General features: G+C 41.2%; 1 protein-coding gene across 1 annotated transcript in view; it reads left to right on the top strand.

The window, feature by feature from the left end:
• The window catches only part of Rad21 (RAD21 cohesin complex component), a 29,731-nt gene extending 14,384 nt beyond the window's left edge, over positions 1 to 15,347 (top strand). Inside the window, exons 3-14 of the mRNA XM_048457098.3 lie at positions 883 to 1,012; positions 2,490 to 2,589; positions 4,589 to 4,695; positions 5,319 to 5,525; positions 5,956 to 6,081; positions 6,411 to 6,533; positions 8,186 to 8,409; positions 9,646 to 9,805; positions 10,333 to 10,481; positions 11,301 to 11,453; positions 13,169 to 13,252; positions 13,729 to 15,347. Coding sequence (XP_048313055.3) covers positions 883 to 1,012; positions 2,490 to 2,589; positions 4,589 to 4,695; positions 5,319 to 5,525; positions 5,956 to 6,081; positions 6,411 to 6,533; positions 8,186 to 8,409; positions 9,646 to 9,805; positions 10,333 to 10,481; positions 11,301 to 11,453; positions 13,169 to 13,252; positions 13,729 to 13,920 — 1,755 coding nt within the window. The 3' untranslated portion in view covers positions 13,921 to 15,347. The remainder of the gene's footprint in view (positions 1 to 882; positions 1,013 to 2,489; positions 2,590 to 4,588; positions 4,696 to 5,318; positions 5,526 to 5,955; positions 6,082 to 6,410; positions 6,534 to 8,185; positions 8,410 to 9,645; positions 9,806 to 10,332; positions 10,482 to 11,300; positions 11,454 to 13,168; positions 13,253 to 13,728) is intronic.
• Positions 15,348 to 18,247: the final 2,900 nt, after the last annotated feature.

Below are 18,247 nucleotides of genomic sequence, written 5' to 3'. Positions count from 1 at the left end.
GATAACCATAAATACAGAGACAAGATTACAAATAGTTTCTTAGAAAATACAGTATGCACATATAACTTACAGGCATACTTTGAGTAACAATGCATATAATTTCATTTTAGACCTGTTTTAACAAAAACCATGTTTTACCATAGAACTTTGGAAGCTTAAGTTTATGGTATGAGCTAGAAAAACCATCCGGGAAACTCTTAGTTCATATTTTTTATTCTTTAAGTTATTTTTTTCTTGTAGTCAGGAGGACTTTGAAGACTTCTGTTTAGGTCATTAATAGTGTGTCTGTTTGGGTCATTATTGTGTCCTCTAATCTAGTAATAGAAAGTAATAAACGGTGGCTTATTACTTTTAAAGTGTTAAAGGGACAGATCTGATTAGCTTAGCAACCGAGGTACATCCCAGAGCCAAAGCCTTCTGCTCCTGAACCCTGTCCTTTCCCTCTCTTCACACACAGAGCAGGATGGAGAAGGACAAAGACATTCTGTTATTTTCCAAGTCTGTCTTGGAAATTCCCCAGCAAACGTCACCCTTATTTCTCAGTTGGCCTAACTGTATAAGCATGCCTGGTCAATAACAAGTTTTTACAGACAGGGATGATATAAAATCACTTTATGGCTAGGAATCTTTGATTCTGAAAAAGAATCACAATTCACATTGGCCTTGGTAAAGTCTGGGAAGATTTGCTTCCTGCTTCACAGCTACCTTTATGTCTAAGTGAATTCGTGAATTACTGCTGTTTAGTCTATGTTAAGGGTTAGGTTAGGGCAGTAAATGGTACAGTGCAGATGTTTATTAACTAACTTTAAATCATACAAGGTATGAGGAAAAAAATGAAAAATCCCTATAATTTAAAGTACACTTGGCTGTAATCTTTCTCAGGTGAAGATGGCACTGCGGACATCAGGACACCTCCTCCTGGGAGTAGTCCGCATCTACCACAGGAAAGCCAAGTACCTCCTCGCAGACTGTAATGAAGCGTTCATTAAGATAAAGATGGCTTTCCGGCCAGGTATTGTGCTTTTCTTTCTTTTTTAACCTGTGGGGTTTCCCATACCTTGGATGGGATCTACTAAGCACATGTTCTGGGGGTGTGTTTTATTTTCATAGCTAAAGCAACTTGCGCACAACAACTGAGTCACCAGAGCTGATGTGATGACTGAGAAAATGCAGCTGGGAATTTGGGTTACTTTTCCAGAACAGTGTTAATGTACCTTTCATCCTGAGACGTCTCATTTAGCGCTTTGTCATGTTGTTACTGTTGCCCTGTTTGGGCTAAGATTTGGTTCTAGAATTGGATTCTACCAATCTAAGTAAATGGTACCTGGAGTGTTCTTCTGAATTCACAGTCTGTGATTTTAACGCTGATGAAATATTAAATAATCTGAATGTGGACTGGGGATGATGGCACCTGCCTCTAATCCTTACACTGGAGAGAAGATGAGATCATCCCTGGGGCTCTCTGACCAACCAGACTTGCAGAATCTGTGGGCTATGTGTTGAGGAGGAGACCCTGTCTCAATAATAATAATAATTTGAATATATAAGGGGATGCTTTATGTATAGTTTGTATCAAGACTGTATTCTAATACATCTGTTTTAATACGTAACAGTAAGCCACATAATGTTTAATTTTTGTTGAATAAAGTGTATTGTAGATAGCATGTTAAATAATATTTTGGTTTTTGTTTTTCTCTATACTTAATTACTTTATTTTTGGTTTTTCGAGACAGGGTTTCTCTGTAGAACAGGCTGACCTCGAACTCACAGAGACCCACCTGCCTCTACCTTCCAAGTGCTGGGATTAAAAGTGTGTGCCACCATTGTCCGTCTTGCCATCTTATTTTTAAATGTTTTTTATCATGGAAACTTTTGAGTGTTACTTCTTCTCCTAAAATAACCAACTACTGAGCTAGGGAGGTGACTTAGTAATTAGTTTTCTTGCCCTTTAAACATGAGGGTCATGACTTCAGTACCCACATTATAATAAAACAAAAACCAGGGTTCTGTAACATCTGATCCCAGTGCTGGGGGAGAACAGGATCCTGGGACTTCTGCTATGTCTTGTTCATCTTAGTTGTTGAGCTTCACAGTTCAAGAGAGACCAGCTCAAGGACGGAGTGAGTGCTTGTCCTCTTCCTAGACCTCTGGCTTCCACACTGCAAGGAAAACATGATGAGATTAAGATAATGTATATTTATTATACTCCTGTGCAGCCATTCATCCAGCCCCTGATAAACTTCATGGTAAAAAGTAAAAAACTAACAGTGTTCGTTTGTTGACATGCTTAGCTTAGAGCACAGTCAGTACCTGGACTGTTTCTGTAGAACAAGTGGTGTGGCTCGTGGTAATAGGACAGCAGAAAGCAAGAATTCTAGCTTCCGGATGCATGTGCCACCATCATTCTCTAGTGCGACCTCAGGAAATTGTCCTGTTACCTCTGGCCCACGTGTTACCTGCACTTAGCTGAGCCTTCGTCTGTTTTCCAGGTGTTGTCGATCTGCCGGAGGAAAATCGGGAAGCAGCTTACAATGCCATTACTCTACCTGAAGAATTTCATGATTTTGATCAGCCACTGCCAGACTTAGAGTATGTCTCTCTGTGTCTCCTCCTCCCTTGCTCCCTCATCTTGTAGATGGTTAGCATATTGCTGGCTTCCCTTGTATTCATTGCCTTTGTGTTAGATACTGAGTGACTTCTAGCTGCGTAAAGTAGATGTACTTATTTAAGAGTGTTGATCTTAATTATAAAACATACCATTTAGAAACTGTTCTTCTCTGGGAAAATCATGTGCTATAAACATCTAGCACAGCTACAGTTTGAGAATCCTGGTGGGGTTAGGCAAAGCTTACGCGTCCTGAAGCCTGGTCTGGGTATATTCTTCACATGCAACTTGTTTCAAGATTTTTTTTTTCAGAGAATCTATTACAGTTTCATACTGGTTGTCTTAGCAAGCTGTACTGAAAGCTCTAATTTTTAAAATATGTATGTATAACTAGGTGGTGGTGTCTCACACCTTTAATCCCAGCACTAGGGAGACAGAGGCAGGTGGATCTCTGAGTTCCAGGCCAGCCTGGTAAACAAGAGCGAGTACCAGGACAGGCTCCAAAGCTACAGAGAAACCCTGTCTCAAAATACCCAAAAAAAAAAAAAAAAAAAAAAAGTATGTATGAAAACTTAGTGCATTATCTTGTGAGAAGTACGAAAGTCTCGTCGTTGAGGATACGTTTCAGAGGAAAAGGTTACGTGGAAGTGTGCTGCTGCGTGCTGCTTCTTTCTCATCAGTCAGACCTGGCTGTCATGGGATGGCAGGTGTACACGTGTTTTCCTCTGTCTCTGCTCGGATGTCCTGCCTTGCTATGTCTGCGCTCCCATAGGCCTCAGCAGCTTCTTTATTAGCCAGTGGTTATAAAACATTCACAGCATACAGAGGGGCAGCCCACATCAAACAACAGCTGGAGTAAGCTCCTATCCACTACACGTGCAGGAGCACAAAAACACATTCTGAGCAAATCCGTGTTCTGAAGAAACTGGGGTCTCAAAATTTCACAGGGCTTCTTTGACCGTGTTCCATCATTCTTACACTAAATTCTCCATTTATTTCACAACAGATTTTCTTTTTTAAAAAAAAATAGCTGACTCCTAATTAATTTTTTCTATCAATTTTCATGCTGTGTCAATTATGGCTGGGCACTGACTGCCAGCTTTCCTCCCTTTCCCCTAAAGATGAGCGCTGTAAACCTCGGTTACTTTAGCCTTTTTACTAAGGGGATGTTAGCTTCAACTCACTTCCCATTTTCTGTTAATAGCAGGTGGTCTTTAATCTGTAAAGCACCTGTAATAATACGCTTTAGAAATTCCAGTGATTCTTTTGTTTGGTGGGTTTTGTTTTTCAAGATAGGATCTCACTAGACTGTCCTGGGAGTCACTCACAGAGACCCACCTGCCTCCGCCTCCCACCACCTGAGGATTAAAGGCGTGCACCACCACCACCCGAGGTGGTGGTTCTTATATCCAGTCAGCATTGTATGTCCCCCAGTTGTCTCTGCGTTTTCCCTCTGGGGTGTAGGGTAGGTTTTTCTTTTGGGTTTGGTGCTCCATGATGTCTGCAGACTGCATTTCGTTGATGTATCTAATAAACATCAGTCTTCAGCATTCTAGCTCTGTATCTCTTTTTTCTTTGCCATTTATTGATCATTTGTTTCTGCATTTGCCAGTAGTGTTCTCATCAATGAATAACATTATGTGCTTTTAAATTATACAAGAGATGGTTGTTAGTAGATAAACAAGTTTCATGAAAGCATCGGAAAATTTAGAGTTCATCTGGATCCTGCTTCAGAACTGATACTCACATAATTCATCATTTCTGAGTAAATACCATATTGCCTTAGGTGGTGGTTGAATATGTTTTGCTTAGCTATCATTAATGACTTTGAAAATATAAAAAGAAATTGACTTTCAAATCATATTTGGATTGTATTGAGATTTGCTGGCCAAAGCATTAGACTTCTGAAAGTTGATAGGGTATAAAGAGAAGCATGGGGTGCTTTATGAAACTTAATAATGTGTATTTGAACTTCTTTTACAGTGACATCGATGTCGCCCAGCAGTTCAGCCTGAACCAGAGCAGAGTGGAAGAGATAACCATGAGAGAAGAGGTTGGAAACATCAGTATCCTACAGGAAAATGATTTTGGTAAAAGCAAATTGTTAATTATTGGTTAGATTTTAATTATGTTGTTATATTGCCAGGAGTTACAAAGAATAGTAGGCTTAAAATTATTTCCCTGTGGACAGAAAAATTGTCTTAACTTGTGCCCAACAACTCGCCTCGCAGTCTGTAGCAAACAAGGGGTGTAAGGCATTATGTCTGTTAATGTACCAGAGTCGTGTGCTTGTGCTTCCTGCTCCCTGTACTTGACGTGGGGAAAGTCCAGTTGGTGCAGTTATGCTCACTTTCGAATTAGCCATTTTGGAACAGTTAATTGCATTATTGTGAACATTATTCAAAAACTTAAGTGGTCCAATTGGCAGTTCAATCACATTCTTTTCTGGATAGCAGCACTTTGTAGCAAAGTTGAAGTCTGTGAATGTTAATTGTGCATGTTCAGTTTCCCTTATATAAATAAATTCTGATAACCTAAATCTAGATTCAGGTCTGAATTTTGTTAGAGGTGCAAAGTTTAAACCGGATATTTGAATAATTGCCACTAAATAGATTTGAGGAAGCAATGTAGCATCACAGTTGTAATAACTCATCAGCTTTTGTAGCGGTTGCATTTCTGACTGCACAGCTACTGACGTGTCCCTTGTGTGCAGGTGACTTTGGGATGGACGACCGCGAGATCATGAGGGAAGGCAGTGCTTTTGAGGATGACGACATGTTAGTGAGCACGAGCGCCTCCAACCTCCTCCTGGAGCCCGAGCAGAGCACCAGCAATCTGAACGAGAAAATCAACCACTTAGAGTATGAAGACCAATACAAAGATGATAACTTCGGGGAAGGAAATGATGGTGGTATTCTAGGTGGGTTGTCATCTCTTTTTCAGTTCTGTTTCAGAATAGCCACCAACTCTGAGTCCTAAGCAGCTATCTCAATATAGATGGGTGAATAATTGGGATCAGTTGTCTCATAGAGCATTCTAGAAAACTAGCCAAAATTGTTCAGCTTTGTGTGCATGCTTTTGTCAGAGTTCTGAATTGCTAGTTGTTCAGGCTGTTGTTTGATATCGAATAAATATACGTGTTTTATGAATATATGAACTAGAAATAAAAGTGATGGACAAATTTTTTCAGATACTGTTTTATCCTTTTATAAACTACCTTGGGAGAAACAAGTACAAATTGAATACTGGTTTAAATTTGATCCTCTTAAACCTAATATTTTCCCCCCAGGATTAGATATTGTGGTTTTAGCACCTTTTTCAGATCTTAACTGTTACGTTTACTATTTCAGATGACAAACTTATAAGTAATAATGATGGTGGCATCTTTGACGATCCCCCTGCCCTGTCTGAGACAGGGGTCATGTTGCCAGAGCAGCCCGCACACGATGATATGGATGAAGACGACAATGTGTCAAGTGAGCATTTCATGTTTCGGGATTCTTGGGGTGGTGGCGCAGCAACAAAGGACACCTTAGAAAACAGATGAAAACATGGCTGTAGCTCTTGGTAAACTGTAAATACCCTTGACCGGCTCGGTTGGGGTTGATTGTTAGTTCTCGTGTTTTCAGTGTTGTTTACTCTGCTAGTCCCCTCTTTGTACATTGAACTCCAGGGGCTGCCTGGAAAATACTAGTTTTCTTAAACCCCATGGTGTTTTATATCACTTCCTGAACAGGATTTCTTTTTCCATTTGTAAGTTATGCGTGTCACACCCAAGTCTGTTATGACTGTGTTGCTTTTACAGTGGGTGGACCTGATAGCCCTGATTCGGTGGATCCTGTTGAACCCATGCCAACTATGACTGACCAGACAACTCTTGTCCCAAATGAGGAAGAAGCTTTTGCATTGGAGCCCATTGATATAACTGGTGAGTGAATCCTTGGCTTCCACAGTGTGTAGAACTTTAGATCCTAGGTGTTGTCTTTCTCTGCTGCTTCTTGTACATAGAGTTATCGCAGTCTTCACTTTGTCCAGTATAATTGGGTGTCTTGTGGAAGACCTGAACAGTGAGCTGCACGGTGTAAAATTACAGAACGGGTTTTCTGCTGTTGTGTATTTTAGTCTTCGGTGGTTCTTGCATACTAACATTGGTAATCTTGGAGTCGGTGAGATAGCTTAGCGGGTAAAGGTGCTTGCCACCAAACTTGAGGATTGAGTTCATTGAATCCCCATGACCTACATGGTGGTAATAGAGAACCAGTGGTTCCAAATTGTCCTCTGATCATCACATATATTCCTGCAAACACACATATCAAAAAAAGATCAAAGTACCTTTATTTAAAAATTTATTTTTGGTAAGACTGGGTTTTTTTTATGGAGAGTAACCTAAAGTATGGACTATAAAGTGTGACAGTGAGATTGAATTTAATCCCAGAAGTTTCTGTGCAGAGGCAGGTGGTGCTCTCCACAGTGGTGAGAACCAGAAATAATGTGAGGCTCGTCCTAATGGTGCTTCCAGGCCCTGGGCTTCTCCCTCCCCTTTGTCATGTGTGGGTCAGCTCTATACAGCTGCTATTTATGAATCATAATTTATGTAATAAAAGCCAAGTAAATAAAGTCAAAAAAGATACTAGAACATTTCTAGGCACCTCAGACTACTCTAGATATTGGGTATTTTACAGCTCCTCTAAGTTGTTGGCCTGTTTTGAACAAAATAAAAATTAAGCACCATGAAGTTAGTTCCTTTTCATAGCACACTTAAAAATGTTAACGCTAGCAACAGTCAGTCGTGGCTCAGGCCTTTAATCCTAGCACTTGGGAGACACGGGCAGGCAGATCTCTCTGGGTCAAAGCCAGCTTGGTCTACAGAGCGAATTCAAGGACAGCCAAGCATGCTGACCCTCGCCTTTAATCCCAGTTCCCGAGAGGCAGAGGCAGGTAGATCTCTATGAATTTGAGACTAGACTGGACTACGTATCACTTCTGTGCCAGTCAAGGCTGTACAGTGAGACCTGGTCTCCAAAATAAGAACAGAAATCATTAACAAATGGTCAGCCCTGAAAACATACAAACATACAAGTAACTTTATATAGACTGAACAGGTTAAATTTATGTGCACATGCACACATATGTTCAATAACAATTAAAGAGTCCATGAATATAAGAGAAGGGGGGAACATGGTATAATTATATTCTTAGAAAGCAAAGACTAAATAAACAGTAAATCTGCACAATTTCAAAAGAAAATATCAGAACTTAGTACAAGTTCACGTTTGACAAGTAGGGTGTGTGCTGTTTACAGAATAAAGCTGTGTGTTCTAAGGCATTAAGTCAGATTATTTTACCAGTTTTATGGTAAAAATCTATGAACTTAATTGTGCTCTTAGGAAATTTCTGTTGAAATCTCTGTAAATAATGCTTGAGAAACATCTGTTTAGTCATGCTGTCTTCATTAGGTCTTGCTCCTAGGTCTGTGTCTAGAAAGGCAGAAGATAATGACCAGGCCAGGATGGGGGTGAGGAGGAGGGAATGTTCCAGGCTGGTCTCTCAGGAAAATGGCTTTATATTCTTTTGTTCTAGTCAAAGAAACAAAAGCCAAAAGGAAGAGGAAGCTGATTGTTGACAGCGTCAAAGAATTGGATAGTAAGACAATCAGAGCCCAGCTCAGTGACTATTCTGATATTGTCACAACTTTGGACCTGGCCCCGCCCACCAAGAAGCTGATGATGTGGAAAGAGACAGGAGGTGTGGAAAAGCTCTTCTCCTTGCCGGCACAGCCTCTGTGGAATAACAGACTACTGAAGGTAGTGCGCTGGGCGGGTTCATCCTGTTTGCGGCTTCTTCTAGACCTTTGCTTTGCCATGAGCGGATATTTCTGTCAGTTGTGTGGTGCGCCTTTATTCCCTTAAACATGCGTGCTGAGTCAGCCCTCCCCTAGTGTAGACGGGAAGGGTTCTTCAGGTGTAGAAAGCCGTTATTAATGACTTTATTCTCAGCTCCCTGTATTAAGCTGTGTTGTCTTAGTTGCACAGTGTTTTGGATTGACATACTTTATTTTATGGAAATGCCTCCATGAACCCCAAACACATACTAATTAGCAGTTTTCAGCTCACTTGGGTTCCAAACTACTGCACAATCTGTTTTTGTGGCATCTTGCTTGAATGGTGCTGTTAGCTGAAATATACTCCAACTACTCCAGAGCAGCAAGGTACTGATGGGTTGCTCTTTATTGGAAACACTGTCAGACAGTCTTGAAGAAGGCCACGTTTACCCTTTGGAAAAAGGCATTTCTTCAGTGGCATAGCCACTAGTAATGTACCCATGTTTGTATAACTAACCCCATACCCGTGCTCATGTGTGCACCCCTAATTAAACTTCCTACACTACACTTGGCACACACACACAAAAAAAAGTCAGAAAGACTTGGAGGTAGATGAACTATCTTATGTACATGTATTATAATGCTATAATAAACCCATTTTCTTATAATGAATGTAGGCTAATAAAAATCTAAAAAAAATAATTTTTGATTCAATTTGATATTTTTTTTCTAGACAAGGATTTAAAATTTGGGGAAGAATTGCTGCCAATATGTTCATTACATTGCTGTTTGTAGCTTTAACTGTGAGGTGCTATTCATCATGAGATAATCACATATTTTACATGCTTGTTAATAAGTAGTATGTTGTGTGTTAATGTGAAATTTCACATAGTAGTTAAGCTGTGTGAAGAAGGCACAAGGGAAATCTCTTCAGTCGTGTAACAGGTGGAGTGTTGCATTTATCCGTGAAAATAACTGCAGACCTTGAAGCTTAATGGATACATTTGTTTTCAGCTTTCTAAAAGGACTGCAATTATAATTCAAACAAATTTCAGATCATTTTAAGATGGAATGAAGTGTGAGAATGTTAAGTAAATTGCTAAAGTGTACATTTACTGGCTGTAAACTGCTAAAACATTCCTTAATGAAAATAGAAAATGCAGGTGTTAGTCTTCCATTGATGTGATTTTATAGTTGATGTTTTGCTTATTTTTGATAGCTCTTCACACGCTGTCTTACACCACTTGTACCAGAAGACCTTAGGAAAAGGAGGAAAGGAGGAGAGGCAGATAATTTGGATGAGTTCCTCAAGGAGTTTGAGAATCCAGAGGTTCCTAGAGAGGAGCAGCAGCAGCAGCAGCAGCAGCGTGAAGTCATCGGTCAGTTCTGCTGAGAGGGTTCCCGGATGAAGCTTCAAGTGCCTCAAAGCAGCCATGGTGTAGAATGAGGAGTGTGCTCGTTTAGTGGGGCATGGCGATGCATGTATCTCCACGCCTTCGGAAACTCATCTTGAGAAAGCTGCGGGGCTTGGGGCTAGCTGGAGTGATAATTAAAGGGGTGTCTGTGCAGGACTGGGGAGGGAACCACTTGTAAAGACTTCTCTGCCAGGTGGTGGTGACACTTTAGTCCCCCAGCACTTGGGAGACAGAGGTGATTGGATCCCAGTGAGCATGAGGACAGCTAGGGCTACGCAGAGAAACACATCCCAAAAAATAAAAATTAAAAAGAAGGCTTCTCCCCAACTGTTACACTTGTTTTGTTATACGCTGAGTGATCCTGGGGCTTGTGCTTCCTGGCTTTCCTCATTAGGGAAAGTAACTATATGTGACTTAGTAGACTAATTTTCAAAGCAAATTGTTCCAAAATATTGTTGAAAACTAAATTCTTTTTCTTGTGATGATTGCAGATGAGCCCATTTTGGAGGAGCCCAGCCGCCTCCAGGAGTCAGTGATGGAGGCCAGCAGAACGAGCATAGATGAGTCCGCCATGCCCCCACCGCCCCCCCAGGGGGTGAAGCGAAAAGCTGGGCAGATCGACCCAGAGCCCGTGATACCTGTAAGTTAAGGAAACATTGTGGGAAAGGGTCCTGCAGTTCGCTCCAAGTAGCATTTAAGGAGGCTTTGCTTTAGGAGTGTCTTAGTTTAGGCAGAGAATGGGTCCAGAAGACCAGCAGTCGAGTTTACTCACACCATCTTATTATCTTCTGTGGGAAAGGGACATTAAACTCAGCAGGGACTTCTTGATTCTTCATGAGTAGTCTTGCTTCACAGTGGTCCAAAATGAGTAACCTTAGTCAGTGTGACGTCAGTGGGCTCTAAACCTGTGCTGGATTATTTGAAAATTCCTACATCTCACCAATACTGGACAAATTTTTAATAGTTGGTATAGTCTTAAATAATTGTAAAACAGTGAATAAGTGACTGCCAGCTTTAAGTCTGTGAGATAAATTAATCTGAAGAGGAACGCGGCCTTTGGTAACATTGGGCTCCTATCAGCCTTTAGCAAGAACTGTTGACAGGGCAGCTCGTTGCCAGCCGTGCGATCATTCTCTGTGCCCTTGCTGCAAAGGACTTGTCAGATCCAGCACTTTTCTCCTTGAGTGCAGAAACCATGACTGCTCTCCTGGTAGTTTCTTAACTATTTCATGTAATGGTCTCAGATACTTATATTAATCTCAAAATGAAATAGCACAGAGGCACTCGAAGCAGTGCCCTTTTCCATGTTACTTGATGCTAAGTCCAGAGCTCTTTCTGAGAGAGTGTGGGATGGATAGTAAGTGCCTGTAGTAGCTTTGAAGTCGGTGACCCCTTCCTACATTTTAATGATGCTCCCATGAAAGCCTGGATCTTGAATTGCCTTCTGTTTCTGTTGAAGCCTCAGCAGGTAGAGCAGCAGATGGAGATACCACCAGTAGAACTTCCCCCAGAAGAGCCTCCAAACATCTGTCAGCTGATCCCAGAGTTAGAGCTTCTGCCGGAGAAGGAGAAGGAGAAAGAGAAAGAAAAGGAAGAGGAAGAAGAGGAGGAGGTAAAAAAACTCGAGCTCTACAGACAGTAAATAAGATTCCAATTAGAAAAGCTCATTGGCCTGACGTGTTTGAGCCAAGCCAGTTAATGTTGGGCATCAAAGCGATGAAAAATGTTCAGATAGAATCAAACTTGAACTGAATTCTTAGTGCCTTCAATCACCCGAGTACATCACGTTTTGTGCTGTGCGTTAATTTCTGTTTCCCTCGGGGGAAAGAAGGGACTGCCCTTACAGATTGTTGCTAGTTGTATTTTATTGCCTTATGATCAGTATTCACTTTAGTTCTATTAAAGCCAGCCTCGGCTCAGACGTCCTACCTGTGGCCCAGAAATCAGCTAGCTGTAGACACACCACATTTGCCTCAGTTTGGGTTTTGTTGTAATTAGACCAGACTAAGACTTGGCTCGTGTGAGTGGGAACTTGGAGGATTGTCACTGTTTACAGGATAGAGATGCTTTAGACCTGGCTTCCCGTTCCCTGGGGTATGTTACGGTCTTTTCTAAAGTTTTTACCTTGCTTATTTCTGAGTCGTTGAGGTCGTATAACTTAATAGCTCTCTTCATTTGGTGTTTTGTCATATATGTATCTACTTAAACTTTTGCCTTTAGAGTCTTTTCCAGATAACTAAATGAGGTTGCCGTAATTGTTTTCAAGACCGTTGTGTATTGAATATAGTTCTGCAAGCAGCTATCGTGTTTCTAGTTCATCTTCACGGCACTCAACAGTAGGGGATACTTTAGTGTAACACTGCCTTATTTTAAAAGCTAAAATTTAGTTTCCAAACCTCTACTAGATTTAAATGTCATCTCAGATTTTATAATGAGTCAGTATTAAAGCTTGATTTCTGTTCCAAGTGAAGCTGCTGGTCCCAGCTCCTTAGAACATGGTGTCTAATACCCGTGTGCTGGAGCTATGGTCATTTTATTATTTTAATGGCTATTTGGACAGCTGGTGTAAAGTATATGTTGATAATTAATAGTGTGCCTCTCTTAATGTGTAAGCAGTCTGAGTCCATCAGGCATTATGCAGGCCTTTGTTAATGGTTGGTGATTACAATCTAGAAAATCATACTACAGAATTAACATTGAACATTAATTTTTCCCAGCATCTGAATTGGCATCATCCAAATACTACTTCATGATGTAGGTTACTTAACTGATCTGTTTTGCTTGGTTTTACTTCCAGCTATATGAAAGTGAAGGAAACATTGTACCTAATGTGATTTGAGTCCTGGCTCAAGGTTTTTCTTTTTTTCTTTTTTCCCCCCTTTTTTAAAGATTTATTTATTTATTTATTGTGTATGTAGTGTTCCGCCTGCGTGCCAGAAGAGGGTACCAGATCTCATTATAGGTGGTGTAAGCCACCATGCGGTTGCTGAGAATTGAACTTGGGTCCTCTGAAAGAGCAGCCTCTGGGCCATCTCTCCAGCCCCCTGGCTCAAGGTTCTTAACCAAGGCCCATGTTATTTAGACCACATCCATGTAGATCAGTACAGAGGCATTATATTCAAATGTTTGTTTGCAAGTACTTTCCTTTGCAATCAGAATGACAAATTTCAAAGTTCATAGTACATGGCAAATGGTTTTGAAGCAGCAAGATTATAATTCCTGTAGATGCATCAGACTGTGTTAATCAAAAACTTTCCAGATATAGAGAGATGCTGCTCTCGTGTCAGCAGAGCACAGGTTTTCAACTTGTGGTGGTCATTTATCCAGGATGAAGATGCCTCAGGGGGTGATCAGGACCAAGAGGAAAGGAGGTGGAACAAAAGGACTCAGCAGATGCTTCATGGTCTTCAGGTACGCCAGCATAGAAATCCTACTGGAACCTCGAGTCGCACCTCTGTGGAAGTGTTTCCAGGGCTGCATGGTTTTGAAGATTTTAACTTAGCAGTCCAGACACAGATGAGATTTGAGCGAAATGAAATTCCCAGCAAGTCATTCATGGTTTCCTATGTAGATTGAAGGAATGAATACTTGGGGTTTGAGGAGCTGAAGTGGGATCAATTTGAGTTTGCCGTTGTTCTTATTTTAATCCACTAAGAACTTATTTATACTATCTCATATCTGTATTGAAGCAACTTTGCTTATTTCTTGAACTTTATTTTGCCTTTAGATGTGCTGTAATATTTTATAGTCCTTTACCTTATTGAATAACATAACATTCAATAACTCGATGCGATTGTCCAGTCCCAACCGATTGCACAAAATTAAGTGTTATCCAGTTACTTGTGTGAGTTACTTGAATTCATCTGTTTTGCTTTGTTTTATTTCAGCGCGCTCTTGCCAAAACTGGAGCTGAGTCGATCAGTTTGCTTGAGCTGTGTCGAAACACAAATAGAAAGCAGGCTGCGGCCAAGTTCTACAGCTTTCTGGTTCTTAAAAAGCAGCAAGCCATCGAGCTCACACAGGAGGAGCCGTACAGTGACATCATCGCCACACCTGGACCAAGGTTCCATATCATCTGAGGCTAGGAGCATTAGAGCTAGTGTTTACGCACTAGTACGTACAAATTGCCCCCGTGTGTAGGGCACCAAAACCCTTTAAGAAAGTTTTTTAGAATTTTTGTTTGTACAAAATCTTTGCCTTTTCTTTATTCATTTCCCCCCCAGTGTTTCTAATTTGTCCGCCATCTTTTAAGGGAAACTGCTTATTTGACTTGGGTTTGTATTCCTGGAGAAAACAGTACCACAAGAACCCAGATTTTTAACAGTTCAGAACAGATGTGTGCAATATTGGTGCGTATAAAAATACGGAGTAACAGTCAGGCGTCCCCATTTTTATGTTAGTTTCCATTTCTGTGTTGAAAGGAAATACCTGACACTTTCAGAGCTGTGGTTTGAGTCCCTTGACAGGAAGAGAAAATGTCTTCCCATCAGTGAAACCAGCAGTCTGGTTAACCGCTGTACTAGCACGTGAACATCGTTACTGTCTTTTTGATCATGCTTTAAAATAATCCCATAATGAGCAAGAGTTTGTGAATTGTGTTATGACTGATTCTCTTGGACTATTGTGTTCTGAAACCATTCCGTGTGAGTCTTAGGAACTCCGACATTAGCGCAGCTCAGAATGATGAGAGACTTCTACAGTGGTGTGGCTCCAGGGGCTGCCGGTCACTTTTTCAAAGATGCTTGGGTATGTTTGCTGGAGTAATGAGATCATGAAAATAGAAATTCCCCCTGCCTGCTGAAGGGCAGACAGATGAGAAACTGTACCAGATTGACTTTGCTTTAAGCAAACAGTGCTGTAAAAACGAATGGCTTCTCTGATATTTATTATAAATGTTAGTGCTGATCTCTTTCCAATGCTGCACACTCCTGTATTTGGAACTCACTTTAATAGCTTTGCAACTGTAATCCTGTATCAGTTTCCTATAATTTAAATGGAGAAAACATCCAGATAAAGGCTTTATTATTAACAGACCAGATAGCACCAGAAATTATGTGACTATATGAATATCAAGATATGTCTTCACTTGTAGGGCAAAATTATGTTGAAGGTTCTAGCTTAAGTGTTGGCACTTTTAAGGGGGGAGTCAATTTTAAAGCTTAAGATTTCCATGTATACCCAGTAATTTTAAATTATGTGAAATATTTTAAATTTGTGAACTCGTAATTACTATTTTAATGATTCAGTTTCTTGAGAATTGTAATTGTATAAAATTGCTCTTGCAGTTTTATTTTCAATACGACGTGCCTGTAAACCATGGATATTCCCTTTGTAAAAAGACACTGTAGATAATTGAATGCTTGATTATAGAAAGGTCATTAGTTTCTTGTTACACATTTTGTTAGTCTCGTTTTTGTCGCTTACTGGGTTTAATATTGTTCTTGAAAATAGTTGACGCTATGTTATGTATGACTTTTCTAATAAAAGTTGTGTTTCGAGCCATGCATTTGGAATATGCTCAGTTGGTGGTCTGTCCCAGGAGAAATGTCAGCTGAAAAAGCGAAATGGCCAAATATTTAATTTGACTTATCTAGAATAATCTGTCAATTATAAGTGACAACTTGCGTTGAAAGACTACACTATCTTAGGTAGTTCTAAACCTAGACAAGGTACTTGCAGTCCATATACACAACAAATTCCTTTGCTTTCTTAGAGCTGCCATTCCGACAGGCAGGCATGTAGCAGTGCGCCTCAGTCGCAGATCCAGAGTGTAGGATAGGCTGCCGTGTTAGAGTGGAGAGTCCAGGTGGGCCTCCCGGTGTGGAGACAGGTAAAGACAGCACAGCTGGAACCGATCAGGTAGCCGGTGGAGCAGCTGGTAAGATTCAGATCGTGTGTGGTGCACTTGACATGGCTGTCCACTCCAGTCCCACATCAGTGACCCTTAACACGACTGGCCTGGGCTCTGCAAAGTGTTCTTCTGCCTCCTGCTTCTTACTGAGTAATAACTGAGTGGATGGAAGGAGCTGTAAAGCTTGTGGGTCTGCTGCCACAGTCGCGTCGTGGGGTGATACTGAATGTTGCTGAAAGGTGTTTCTACAGTGTAATTAAGAGCAATCTCTGGCATCATGCCACCGTAACTGAATTTAAGAATGTGTCTGCTAGAAAGACTTGATACTTGCAGGTGCAAATACACCAGGATTTGAAACCTCGCTGTGCATTAGTGTGGTCTTGGGTCTTGGTTTTCTCAATTCCACAATTTTGTCTTGAAATTTTCAAAATTATATGACATAAAGAATAGTGACGTTTTAAAAGTAGGTATTCAATAGATTATAGCTTTTGCAAAAATGTTTAAAACAGGGAACTCATTCTTTTAAATATGCTATTTTCAGGATGCTGATAATGGTGGGGTGTTAGGAGACACTGAAGGTATCTAGTAGGAATCCCTCCGAGTCTACTGTCTGCACTGTGAGTTGCTTGTGTGAGCGCTAAATGCTGCTGCTTACCTTTTAGATTGAAATTGCGCGGATCCAGCCCTGTGTTACCCTTGGTCAGACCTTCTGGCTGAGCGCTCGTTAAGCCCCCAGGAAACAAATTAACAAGTGACATAAATAATTGGCGATACTTAAAGCATTTAGTTTTAAGATTTAAGATCAAAGTCTTCCTACCAGTTTGACTAGTAATGCGAAATGTATGTGAGGCATTCCAAGCTCTCAGAATTCTCGGGGTTGGTCCTTTAGTAGACACCTGTGGTAAATAAAATCCTAGCATCCCAGCAAAGGCAAGTTGACTATCCACACTGTAGAAATACATAAAGGGATAGGCTGGTGGTGTCTTCTCGAAATGTGGCTCTTGAAATGAGTTTATTTTTATTAAAGCTCTTGACAGAAATATCAGACTTGACCTAGGTTTTAAGCCTATCTCTGTCAATCACTGATTGGGCCCTGGGTGAACATCTCTCCAAGTCTTTTCTTCAATAAATTTCTAGAGCAAGACATACTTGTTGGGGTTTTTGACGCCATAGGGGTAACTACTACCAAACACTGGGAAATAATAGTTACGTTCTGCTAATCTTGTTCTCAGTTTACAGTGTCAAAAGTTAATGGTATTAAAGTCCTTTATGAATAATTTATTAAAATTGGTCTTCTCTAAAACCTGGAGTCCACGCTCATTTAGTTTATGAAACAGTCCCTGAGCATGGTGGCCCCTGGGGGCTTTAGTAGGGACAGCCCCACTCTTGCTTCCGCGAGATCCACTTCATTCCACACAAATCCTGCAGTTGACTCGTGCCTGCTGTATGTCACTTAGTCTCTTCAGGTGCGACTGTGCTGTCACAGGTGGAAGCATTTCATCTTCTCAGGACAGTGTTTCTCTGTCCCTTCTCCGTTGGCGGACAATTAGATTGATTGCTAATCCTTGCTGTTGAGAATTGAAACGTTATTTCTGCCCCCCCCTTTTTGTTTTTGCTGTCCTTTCCTGCTGTCATAAGCACATAAAGCAGCGAATGTCACTGCGGAACTTGGCCTTGAGCACACAGTAGCCATTGCCTTCTTGAAGTCTGCATGAACCCTCTTAAAGTCAGGCTCGGTGACATTCCTTGTGAAAAGCTGGGGGTGCATGAGGCAGCTTACAAGGAAGGTTCCTCGTCTCCATGACGATACGTAAGCAGTTAACAGTTGCTGGGGACAGAAACTCATTATTATGGCTTTCTATAAGTTGCCTGTGCTCCAGTAAGCAATCCCAATTAAGCTGATTGACCAAGCTAGACCCAGGTGGAATTGGCTTGGGCATCTGTTGTTTCCGTATCCGATGGAAAGCTCTCAGGGAAAGTGCAGCAGTGGTCCAAGTGGTGACCAGGCTTGCAGTGGGGCAAGAGTAAGGCGGGGAATCCGAAGAAGGAAAACCTACTGAAATTTCATTTTTGAGTATGGACAGTCACGCATTGCTACATTTGAAAGGTTATCAAGAGAAGCCCGGGGGAGGGAGGGAGGAAGAGAGTGAGAGAAGCCCGGGAAAGAAAGGGAAGAAGGAGGCCCTTTCATTTTGTTTACTTTTTCATTGCTATCACAAACTACCAGACGAAGCAAGAGGGGAAACGGCTTACTCTGTCATGTATTCAGAGGGCCCGGACCAGGCTTGGCATCTAGAACTACTGCAGAACACGGAGTCTGCCTGAATGAGAAGTGAGTGTGAGCTTCCACCAGCCAGTCTGTTTTCCAAGGATGAACAGCCACCAACACCCTCCACCAAACCTCACCAACCAGCAGGGGAACAAGTGTTAAAGTACAGGAACCTGTGAGGGACACTTCAAAAGACAACCTTCATACTGTTTGTAGAAATGTCAATCTAGTTACTATGCAAACGGTGAGTTCGGCAGAAAACAGGAAATGGAACTTGAATATGATC

Source organism: Myodes glareolus, chromosome 19, assembly GCF_982192425.1.
Source record: "Myodes glareolus chromosome 19, mMyoGla1.1, whole genome shotgun sequence".
NCBI classification, from domain to species: Eukaryota; Metazoa; Chordata; class Mammalia; order Rodentia; family Cricetidae; genus Myodes; species Myodes glareolus.
Note: the sequence above shows the minus strand (reverse complement) of the source record. Positions and strands in the feature narration are given on the sequence as shown.